Source organism: Cetorhinus maximus, chromosome 13 (genome assembly GCF_964194155.1).
Source record: "Cetorhinus maximus chromosome 13, sCetMax3.hap1.1, whole genome shotgun sequence".
NCBI classification, from domain to species: domain Eukaryota; kingdom Metazoa; phylum Chordata; class Chondrichthyes; order Lamniformes; family Cetorhinidae; genus Cetorhinus; species Cetorhinus maximus.
Window position 1 is genome coordinate 32,544,514 of NC_135891.1, and position 12,174 is coordinate 32,556,687.

The following is a 12,174-nucleotide window of genomic DNA, read 5'->3' on the forward strand; positions in this document are numbered from 1 at the left end:
AGAAGGATGTAATATTGGCTTCATGGCTTATTTGATTTTGTTTTCTCACACAGTATTATAACTTGGACTCCCAATGCATGAAGCTCAGTACTCAGCACACTACATTGTAAAATCTGCCCGTTAGTGATCACTATTGCACTGCTAATTGTTTTGCTGTGATATACAGTAGAATAGAATTCAGCATCGGTGCCACTTGGAGAGGAAAACCTACATTGCAATAATTAAATCAAATAAATAAACAAACAAACAAGATTTTGAAGAAGACTCCACAACTGGATATGAAAGTACAACAATCTGGGAAGGTTTTTCCCTTAATTCTGTGTTCTATTACAAGCCCAGTGATTCCACAATCAAAGAGTTCCTGCTCCATTGGTCTTTTTTTTGCACCACAATAGACTTGCAACAGGTTAAGTAACTAGAATTTATAAGCCAAAAATAAACACACCTTATAAAAGGAGTCCACAGCCAGAAGCACGACCCAGGGAACATCCAAAGCTTCTATTATCTTCCTGGCCACGGTAGTTTTCCCTGAAGCACTGCCACCACACAACCCTAAAAAAAAACACAATATGTAGGATGATGTTTTCTGGACCAGTAACAAAAAAATTTTCCTTTTTAAAAATATTCACCCATCTAACCTTCCCCTTGTCTGCAAATCACCTCCAGGCTGCAAACAGCTCCTAATCTTGAGGGAGGAGCTGGTGACTTACTCCTAGGCCTCTGAAACTCCCACTTTAAATCCCACAGCTAAGAGGTTAGTGAATACATCCTTGCCCTTGAGTTGTCTCCTCATCCATTTCAGGGAATGAATGGCTTTCATCTGTCAACTCTCCTAACAGCTACAGGGAGATTGCATATTTCTAGATGGCAAATCCAAATAAATGGTCTGCGTCCTGTCGTGTCCTAGTTTATTCTAAACTTCAAACTAAGTTTTGTATTTTAAAACTAACCACAAAGGGCTGCATAAGATGGTCGCCCAATGATGACTTGACCTTTGTTGGTTGAAAATGCTCCCCTGCCTCAAGTGGGAACAAAAGAGACCTTCCAGACTGATGTATCAATGTCTTTTCCTGAAACTAATTAAAAAGGGTAATTTCAAATTGAATGAGTCATTCAAATACAAAGACATTGGTTGTGTCAAACTCTCAAGGTGTCAAACGACAACACAAGATGTGTACTCAACGTAACCACCCACCTTACTTGGGAAAGGACTTTGAACTTGTAAAAGGTCACATGAACATTTAAAATCAGCAAAAGCTACTTGCAGAAAGGGAATCCCATCAAAAGTATCAAATCAGCTGCAAGTCATCTAACCAGCCAAGGTAATAAACAATTCCTTGAAAGTGGGAGAGGGACTCCCCCCAACCTGTTCCAAATTTTGAGAACCAACCTCCTGGAAATCCGACTACAAGAAACCTTGCCGCTTACTGAGAATCCTTCGCTTTACCAGACTTTCACTTCAACTAAAGCATCATCTTCATCTAAGAAACTACAAGCCTTCCACAAAAGACACTGAGATAATTATCAGTTGCAACCCTATTGTTTTACCTTCATCTGTATCTTTTCTTTTTGTGTGTGAGAGCCTGTATGAGATGAGTGAGTGAGACAAAGTTTTTAAAAATTCAGGGCAAGTGAGTGATAATAAATAATCTTCTTTATTTCTAAATGCACAAAGAAGCTTGCTGTTGAAATTATTTAATTGGGATTCTCACTCTGAGGCTAAGAAAGCACACACCTTTTAGATGCCAACATGCTGATCCCAGGCAGAAAAAAGAAGCACACAAATTCTGTCTGTGACAATCCTAAAACATATATAATATAAGCTCTAATGCCAGTAACTAATGGCAGCTTGGCTGAGCTGGTGAAATGCTTTTGCCTCAAATCCAGAAATTTGGGGGTTCACTCCACACAGAATTGAGAACATAATTTCGATTGTTACTCCAGTCTAGTGCTGAGGGCATGCTGCATTGTCAGGGGTGCTGTCTTTCCACATAAGACTGCTTGTTGCCTCTGGCTAAAGATCCCATGGCATTACTCAAAGAAGAGCAGGGAGTTTACCTAGTATCCTGAAAAACACTCTCAACCACCAATTAAAATCATTCATCTCGATCCACACCACCTGTTTGTAGAATTTTGCCATGCACAAAATGGCTTCCACGTTCACATAACCACAGTAATTCATTCATGGGTGCTCTGCCCAATGGAAGGTTCTTGGCTCATTGTCTGATGATGCTTCATCCTGAGCTGCTTTCTTGGCAGTTTTTGTCAGTGTGGTTTGCCATTGCCTTCCACTCTCAGGGGCAGGGCAAGGAGGCAGGTCCCAAGTCTACATTAACTGGAACAGGAATTGAACCCACGCTGTTGGTGATATTCTGAACCACCCACTAGCCATCTAGCCAACAGAGCTATAACCAGCCCCCTATGCACAGCAAAAGCACTTCAAATTAACTTAATGCTTGTGAAGTAAATTGAGATGTTTCTAAGAGGCATAATAAGACATTATATAATAGTTATTTTCTAATATTTTTCCCCAATAGCTGAGGGAGAGTGAAATTTTCATTAAAAATGGGAGAATGTCCATTGTCTTTTCAAGCACAGCATCTCACAATTTTGTTAGTGCATTAAATATATAGAAAATTAAGTTTGCTATGGCTTTACATCAAAAGGAATTACTCTATTAGGCTGTTAATGCAACCACCCTCACTAACTGATGGTAAGTGTATGTTTGCCATTTTGAACTTTTCTAGCAATGAGACACAGAAAGGGGAAAAATCTAGGCTTCTTTTCTAGTTGAATAAATGAGGGAAGAGAAGATTTAGTTTAAAGTTGGGAAATAAATATCCCAGGGTACACAGCATTTTGAAAAGTCAGGCAGAATGGAAAAGGGGGCAGAGTAGCCCTACAGTAAAGGATGATATAAGGACATTGGTTCAGAAGATCAGAAAGTAAAATCAGTATGGGCAGAGATTAGGAATAACAAGTGCCAGAAAACACCGGTGGGGGTAGTTTATAGGCCCCCTAACAGTAGTCAGACAAAATATTAAGCAAGAAATAATTGGAGTGTGTAAGGCAATCTAATAATTGTGGATGACTTTAATCTTCACATAAACTTGCACCAATCAAATTGGCAAAGGTATCTGGATGGTGAGTTTGTAGAATGCTTTTGTGACAGTTTCCTGGAATAATATTGTGGAACTAACTAGGGGAAAAATTAAATTCCATATTAAAGTTTGAAAGCGACGTACTCCAGTCCCAAACAAAAATCTTAAACTGAAAGAAAGTCAATTATGTGGGTATGAGGGCCGAGCTGACTAAGGTTGATTGGGTAAATTGGGCAATGTATGGTGGTAAATAGAGGCTGGAATTTTCTGGCCCTGTCACAGCGGATGCGACAAGCCAGCCAAAAGCCCATTGATTTAGGTGGTACCAGTAGATCCCACTGAAGATTTGGGGAACACTTAAGGAAACAATTCTAAAAATGCAACAAGAATACATTGCATTAAAAAACAAAAACTCAGCAAGTAAGTTTCATCTGTGATTCAATGAGGAAGGTAGAGATTGTATTAGATTAAAAGAAGAGGCTAATAATGTTGCAAAGAGTAGCCATAGGCTTAAGGATTAGGAGACTTTTAGAAACCAACAAAGTGCCACTAAAAAGTTGATAAAAAGGGAAAAAGTAGAATCTGTGAGTAAACTAGCCAGGAATGTTAAAACAGGTTATTTAAAGCTTTATAAGCAGATGAAAAGGAGGAGAGTAGCTAAAGTGCGTTAGAGGCAAAGATAGGAGAAATTATCATGGGGAATGAAGAAATGTCAGAGACACTGAACAAATGTTTTGTGTTTGTCTTCACAATAGAAGATTTAAATTACATACCAGAAATAGAGGGTAACCAAGGGCTAAAAAGAATGAGAAGCTTAAGGCCATTAATATCAGCAGAGAAAAAGAATTAGAGAAATTTAAGGGACTAAAATCCAACAAATTCTCAGGACCTGACGGCCTACAACCTTTGGTTCGAAAAGAGATAGCTACAGTGATAGCAGATGTGCTGGTTATGATCTTCCAAAATCCCCTTGTTTCTTGAACAGCCCCAGTTGACTAGAAATTAGCAAATGTGACACCACTCTTCGAGAAAAGAGAAGAGAGAAAACACTGAGCTATAGGCCAGGTGGTCTGACAGCAGTCATCAGGAAAAAGATGGAATAGATTACTTGAAGTTTGTACAATGCACTTAGAAAATCGTGGTATGATCAGACAAAGTCAACATGGTTTTACAAAAGAGAATTGATGTTTTGTTTATTCTTTTCATTGGGATGTAAGCATGTGTAGCAAGGCCAGCATTTGTTGCCCAGCCCTAATTGCCCTCGAAAAGCTGGTGATGAGCCACTTTCTTGAACGGCTGCAGTCTGTCAGGTGCAGTGCACCCACAGTGCTGTTAGGGGGAGAGCTCTAGAAGTTTGACCCAGTGACAGTGAAGGAATATGATACATTTCCAAGTCAGGATGGCATGTAGCTTGGAGGGGAACTTGCAGGTGGTGATGTTCCCATGCATCTGCTGTCCTTGTTCTTCTAGGTGGTAGAGGTCGCAGGTTTGGAAGGTGCTGTTGAAAGAGACTTGGTGAGTTTCTGCAATGCATCTTGTATTTGGTACACACTGCTACCACTGTGCGTCAGTGGTGGAGGGATTGAGTTTTTAAGGTGGTGGATGGGGTGCCGATCAAGCGGGCTGCTTTGTCCTGGATGGTGTTGACCTTCTTGAATGTTGCTGGAGCTGCATTCATCCAGGCAAGTGGAGAGTATTCCATCACACTCCTGACTTGTGCCTTGTAGGTGGTGGACAGGCTTTGGGGAGAGCACATACTTCAGAATTCCCAGCCTCTAACTTGCTCTTGTGGCCACAGTATTTATATGGCTGGCCTGGTTCAGGTTCTGGTCAATAATAACCCCCAGGATATTGATAGTGGGGGATTTAGTGATGGTAATGCCAGTGAATCTTATGGGGAGATGGTTCGATTCTGTCTTGTTGGAGATGATGTAAGGAAGAGAAGCCCGATTTGACACAATTCAAATTCTGGACTATCAAGTAGAAGAGGGCTGATGAGGAAAAAGCTCATTTTAAACATCAAAACCTGCTGGGCTGATGCGAATGAGAAAACCAGACAGTGCTCTCAAGTAGCAACACAAAAAAAAATGACATTGCTCAGGAAGAAGAAACTGGGTAAAGAGGCCTCGACAAGGTTCCCAAAACATAATGGCCTCATCAATAAAAAATCTTTATCAGGAAGTTTGGCAGGCAGACGGTTGGGATTTGGTCTAGCCAGCCAATCAGCTGTTAATGTGGTCTTCAGATGATGGAATTTACTGAAAGGAGGCATAAGTAAAGATGAACAGTGTCAATTTTTTAAGTTTGAAACAAAACGTGATTTAACAGCGGTTATCGTGATCTATGGCCTTTATCAATGGGTGATGAGACCTCGTTGATGTAATATCGTGTCCACCATTGAAAGGAACAAGGTATAAAAGAAATTGTTAAGGTAATCTAATCGATTGTATATAAGTGCTGAACAAAAGAACATAAGAAATAGGAGCAAGCCATTCGGCCCCTCAAGCCTGCCCCGCCATTCAATAAGATCATGGCTGATCTGTCCCAGGCCTCAACTCTTCTATCATGCCAGCTCCTCGTGGCCCTCAACACCCCAATATTTCAGAGATCAATCTACCTCTTCTTTAAAAGCTCTCAGTGATCTAGCCTCCACAATTCTCGAGGGTAACGAATTCCAGACATTCACTACCCTCAAAGAAGAAATTTAACTATGTCCCCTAGTTCGACATTCTCCCACTAGTGGAAACATCTTCTCAACATCGACCCTGTCAAGCCCCCTCAGAATCTTGTACGTTTCAATAAGATCACCCCTCATTCTTCTAAATTCTAATGAATAAAGGCCTAACCTGTTTAGCCATTCTTGATAAGTCAACCCCTTCATCCCAAGAATCAGCCCAGTGAATCCCTTTCGAACTGCCACCAATGCCCAGTATATCCTTTCTTAAATACAGGGACCAAAACTGTACACAGTACTCCAGGTGCGGCCTCACCAACACCCTGTACAGTTGTAACAAGACTTCCCTATTATTAAACTCCAACCCCCTAGCAATACAGGCCAAAATTCCATTTGCCTTCTTAATTATTTACTGCACCTGCATGCTAACTTTTTGTGTTTCATGCACAAGAACACCCAGATCCCTCTGTGTTGCATTTTTTTTTGGAGTCTCTCTCCATTTAAATAATAGTCTGCATTTTGATTTTTCCTATCAAAGTGCATTTTTTTTAGATATATAAAGGGTAAGAGAGAGGCAAAAGTGGACATTGGGCCGCTGGAAAATGACGCTGGAGAAGTAGTAGTGGGGAACAAAGAAATGGCGGAGGAACTGAATAGGTACTTTGCGTCAGTCTTCACAGTGGAAGACACGAGTGACATCCCCAAAGTTCAAGAGAGTTGGGGGGCAGAGGTGAGTATGGTGGCCATTACCAAGGAGAAGGTGCTAGGAAAACTAAAAGGTTTGAATGTGGATAAATCACCTGGACTAGATGGATTACACCCCAGAGTTCTGAAGGAGATAGCTGAAGAGATAGTGGAGGCGTTAGTTGTGATCTTTCAGGAATCACTCGAGTCAGGGAGGGTCCCAGAGGACTGGAAAATCGCTAATGTAACCCCACCTGTTTAAGAAGGGACTGAGGCAAAAGACGGGAAGTTACAGGCCAATTAGCCTGACCTCGGTCGTTGGTAAGATTTTAGAGTCCATTATTAAGGATGAGATTTCAGAATACTTGGAAGTGCATGGTAAAATCGGGCAAAGTCAGCATGGTTTCATCAAGGGGAGGTCATGCCTGACAAATCTGTTAGAATTCTTTGAGGAGGTAACGAGTAGGTTAGACAAAGGAGAGCCAATGGATGTTATCTACTTGGACTTCCAGAAGGCCTTTAACAAGGTGCCGCATAGGAGGCTGCTCAGTAAGATAAGAGCCCATGGTGTTAGAGGCAAGGTACTAGCATGGATAGAAGATTGGCTGTCTGGCAAGAGGCAGAGAGTGGGGATAAGGAGGTCCTTCTCAGGATGGCAGCCGGTGACTAGTGGAGTTCCGCAGGGGTCAGTGTTGGGACCACAACTTTTCACTTTATACATTAATGATCTAGATGAAGGAACTGAGGGCATCCTGGCTAAGTTTGCAGATGATACAAAGATAGGTGGAGGGACAGGTAGTATTGAGGAGGCGGGGAGGCTGCAGGAGGATTTGGACAGGTTAGGAGAATGGGCAAAGAAGTGGCAGATGGAATACAATGTGGGGAAGTGTGAGGTCATGCACTTTGGTAGGAAGAATAGAGGCATAGACTATTTTCTAAATGGGGAGAGAATTCAGAAATCTGGAGTGCAAAGGGACTTGGGAGTCCTAGTCCAGGATTCTCTTAAGGTTAACTTGCAGGTTGAGTCAGTAGTTAGGAAGGCAAATGCAATGTTGGCATTTATTTTGAGAGGATTAGAATATAAAAGCAGGGATGTGCTGCTGAGGCTTTATAAGGCTCTGGTCAGACCACATTTAGAATATTGTAAGCAATTTTGGGCCCCGTATCTCAGGAAGGATGTGCTGGCCCTGGAGAGCATCCAGAGGAGGTTCACGAGAGTGATCCCAGGCATGAAAGGCTTAACATATGAGGAACGTTTGAGGACTCTGGGTCTATACTCGATGGAGTTTAGAAGGATGAGGGGGGATCTGATTGAAACTTACAGGATACTGAAAGGTCTGGATAGAGTGGACGTGGGGAAGATGTTTCCATTAGTAGGAGAGACTAGGACCCGAGGGCACAGCCTCAGAGTAAAGAGAAGACCTTTTAGAACAGAGATGAGGAGAAACATCTTTAGCCAGCGAGTGCTGAATCTATGGAATTCAGTGCCACAGAAGGCAGTGGAGGCCAGGTCATTGAGTGTATTTAAGACAGAGATAGATAGGTTCTCGACTGGTAAGGGGATCAAAGGCTACGGGGAGAAGGCTGGAGAATGGGGTTGAGAAACTTATCAGCCATGATTGAATGGCGGAGCAGACTCGATGGGCCGAATGGCCTAATTTCTGCTCCTATGTCTTATGGTCTTATGGTCTTATGCATGACCTCACACTTTCCTACTCCATCTACCAAGTTTTCCCCCACTCACTCAACCTGTCTATACCCCCTTGCAGTTTCCTTCTGTCCACATCACAACATGCTCTTTCACTTATTTTTGTATTGTCAGCAAATTTGGATACATTACACTGCCCCCTCCTCCAAGCCATTAATATAGATAGTAAATAATTGAGGCCCAAGGCCTGATCCTTGTGGCACTCCACTAGTTAAATCTTTCCAACCTGAAAAAGACCCATTAATCCCGACTCTCTGTCTTTTGTGTGTTAACCAATCCTCAATCCATGCTAATACATTACCCGCAATACCGTGAGCTCCGATCTTGTGCAATAAACTTTTATGTGGCACCTTATCGAATGCCTTCTGGAAATCCAAATACACTACATCTACCGGTTCCCCTTTATCAACTCTGCTTGTTATATCCTCAAAGAACTCTGGCAAATTTGTCAAACATGATTTCCCTTTCGCAAAACCATGTTGACTCTGTTTGATTGCGTTAAGCTTTTCTAAATGTCTGCTATTTCTTCCTTAATAATGGACTCTAGCATTTTCCCAATGACAGATGTTCGGCTGACTGGCCTATAGTTTCCTGCTTTTAGTCTCCCTCCCTTCTTGAACATCACATTTGCGGGTTTTCAATCCGCTGGGACCCTCCTGGAATCTAGTGAGTTCTGGAATATTTCGACGAATGCCTCCACTATCTCTGCAGCCACTTCCTTTAAAACCCTTGGATGCAGGCCATCAGGTCCTGGCAACTTGTCTGCCTTTAGTTCCATTAGTTTGTCAAATACTTTGCCCCTTGTGATAGAGACTGTTACAAGATCTTACCTCCCATTAGCTCCTTGCTTATCTGATATCTTTGGGATGTTTATAGTGCCCTCCACCGTGAAGACCGATGTAAAATATTGGTTTAAATTATCTGCCATTTCCCTGTTCCCCGTTATAAATTCTCCAGTTGCACCCTCCAAGAGTCCATGCTCACTTTAGCCACTCTCACTTTATATACCTGTGGAAGCTCTTGCTGTTTGTTTTTATATTTCTTGCCAATTTACTTTCATAATCAATTTTCTGAGATAGATAGGTTCTTGATTGGTAAGGGGATCAAAGGTTGCGGGGAGAAGGCGGGAGAATGGGGTTGAGAAACTTATCAGCCATGACTGAATGGCGGAGCAGACTCGATGGGCCGAATGGCCTAACTTCTGCTCCTATGTCTTATGGTTTCTCCCTCTTTATTAGCTTTTTAGTCATCTGTGCTGGTTCCTAAATAATTCCCAATCCTCTGGCCTACCACTAATTTTGACTGCTTTGTATGCCTTAGTTTTTGATTGGATACTCTCCTTGACCACCTTTGTTAACCACGGGTGGTTCATCCTTCTCATCGAGTCCTTTTTGACCGGGATAATTTTTTGCTGAGCTTCATGAAATATCTGCTTTGCGCCACAACTACAGTAAAATGACATTGTTTCCAGGTTCTTTCTGGGTTACACCACAATTTGGAAATTATATTTTTTTCTGTGTTGGTTATCAGCTTTAAACTTACAATCAGGATGCTTAGATATATTATTCGGGACAGGGTAAATGGCATCATTTGCAAAAAGTTTTCAATGACAAATATTGAAAGCCCAATTCTGTAATTGTCTCACGCACATGTATTGCTTACCAATAACGAATGCTTCTTTGGACTGTGTTCCATGTTCGTTGTACCAAGGAGGCCGCCCTGCAGTGTAAATTGTTCGCTTGCTTGTTCTCAAAAGTGGTGGTTCAGATTTGCACTGGCTTGTAGTTCGCTTTCGTGGTGACAAAGTATTAGTCACAGGGGGTAATAATCTGTCTAAAGCCTCTTCGCTGCTGCCACTGCAAAAAAAGAAGAGAGTTGTGTTAGTTATTCCCATAGTTAATATACATGGCTTTTCAGTCAGAAACAACAAAAGGCTATTGGGCCTATTAAAACTCATCCCTCAGGTACTCTTAACTCTATCATCAGAGCTCAATGTCAAATCACTTCTACCATTTAAACATCCCAGGCTGAATTTTCACCAGAAAAACAGGAAATGGAAGCTGGGTTTGTTTTCGAGTCAGGAACCTGCCTCTGGTGAGAAACTGAGCTGCTATGCTAGGAATTGTGCGGTTCTGTTAAATGGAACTATGGCTTCATTTTGGGAAAACTGCTTTAATATAGCCTAAAGTGCTTTCCACAGGGGGCAGAGAAGCTTAGAAACATAAACCACATGGATCAAAATAAGCGATCAATCACCCTAATAGGTGTATGCTACCTAAGATAGACTACCTAACGGTGAAAAGGAGATGAAGGAAGAAATATGTAAGGAAATATGTGAAATGTATAAGAGTCATTGGCTGGGATTTTCTGGTCCCGCTGTGGCAGGACTCGCCATGAGGGATGCAGTGGGCCAGCCAAAAGTCCATTGGCTTTTGGTGGGACTGGACAATCCCAGAGGCTGGCAGGGCCGGAAAATCCCACCCGTAGAATAATAATCGTGGGAAATTTTAACTACCGCCAAATAAACTGGCAAGAGGCAGCAAAAGGCGTCAGTGAAATAAAGTTTTTACAGCATGTGCAGGATTCCTTTGTTACCCAGTATGTAATAAACCCAGGGCAGAATTTTACAGCCCTCCACTGGCCGGTTTGCAGGTGGGGCGGGCCTGTAAAATTCTGTCCTTCCCACCACCTACCTGCCTGCCTCTGACCTGGCAGTGATTTTATAGGGGTAGGTGGGGCCTAAGGCAGCCCACCCACCCTCACCCCAGTTGAATCCCTTAAGTGGCCAATTAATGGTCAATTAAGGGCTGCTACTTTCCATCTGGCTGCAATTTTTATAATCTTTAAAATGATCGACCTAAACAGAGTTGGTGTATTTGGTGACCGCTTTGGTGCTTTCAGAGACGGCGTGTTTGGCCATCTCCCTGGCCGAGATGGTGTGGCACTTGTTGTTGTGAATGAGATGCGAAGCCTCGGAGGCGATGTGCTCGAAAATGTCGACAACAAAGGATTTCATAACACTCATGGCCTTGGACGAGATCCTGGTGAAAGGGTGGGCCTGGGTCAGCGCCCTGTACACTTAAGTGGAATAGCTCTGCTTGCGAGATTTCTTCTGCTTCTTAGGCGGCTTCTTGCTGAATTTAGTCAGCAACTGTTTTGACGCCTTGCGGGATGCACTGCCCTTCACCGCAGCCGCCACCTCAGGCATTCCACTCGACCTGAACTAACTCAAGTCAGGTTGGTTGCAATTTTTAGGTAGGCAGGTGGTGGTCAGGGACTGAGGGTGGGGGGTGGCGAGGAGAGCCCAGCAGATTAGCTTGCAAGGGTGGGAAGGAGAGGGTGTCTCTTCTTCCCGATTGGGAGCCCCACCCAAGGTCTGCCCCTCTACTCCCTGGGTGCCCCCTCCCTTCCTGGGTATTCTAGAGCTTAGGGGCCAGGCAACCGAAGGCACAGTCACTAATGGCGGAGTAATTAAAATTGGGGAAGCACAAAAGGCCAGAATTAGCGAAGGGCTGTGGGGCTTGAAGTGATGACAGAGATAGGGCAAGGTGAGATCATGGAGGAATTTGAAAACAAGGATGGGAATTTTAAAATCAAGACATTGCTTGTCCAAAAGCCAATGTGGGTCAGCAAGAACAGGGGTGATAGGTGAACAGGACTTAGTGTAAGTTAAAACAAGGACAGCAAAGTTTTGAATGGCCTCAAGGGCAGGATTTTCCCGTCAGCGAGTGGGAGGCGGGGTCCGCTCGCTGACACATAAAATGACACATGGTGATGTTGGGCAGAACTCCCGACGTCACCACGCCCCATTTAAATTTTCAGGTAGGCGGGGGCGCAGCAAAATTAGCTGTGCGCCCGCCGACCTGTCAATGGCTAATTGAGGCCATTGACAGAGTCATTGAACTAATTAATGGTTCTGATGAAGAGTCATATGGACTCGAAATGTTAACTCTGTCTTCCTCTCCACAGATTCTGTCAGACCTGCTGAGCTTTTCCTGAAATTTTTG

General features: G+C 43.0%; 1 protein-coding gene across 3 annotated transcripts in view; it reads right to left on the minus strand.

Moving 5' to 3' along the window:
• The window catches only part of LOC144688527 (uridine-cytidine kinase-like 1), a 125,055-nt gene that overhangs the window by 60,189 nt on the left and 52,692 nt on the right, over positions 1–12,174 (minus strand). For all 3 annotated transcript variants that reach the window (XM_078555213.1, XM_078555212.1, XM_078555214.1), the window contains exons 2-3: positions 9,830–10,023; positions 446–552 (exon numbers count right to left, since the gene is read on the minus strand). In XM_078555213.1, the coding sequence (XP_078411339.1) occupies positions 446–552; positions 9,830–10,023 (301 nt within the window). The remainder of the gene's footprint in view (positions 1–445; positions 553–9,829; positions 10,024–12,174) is intronic.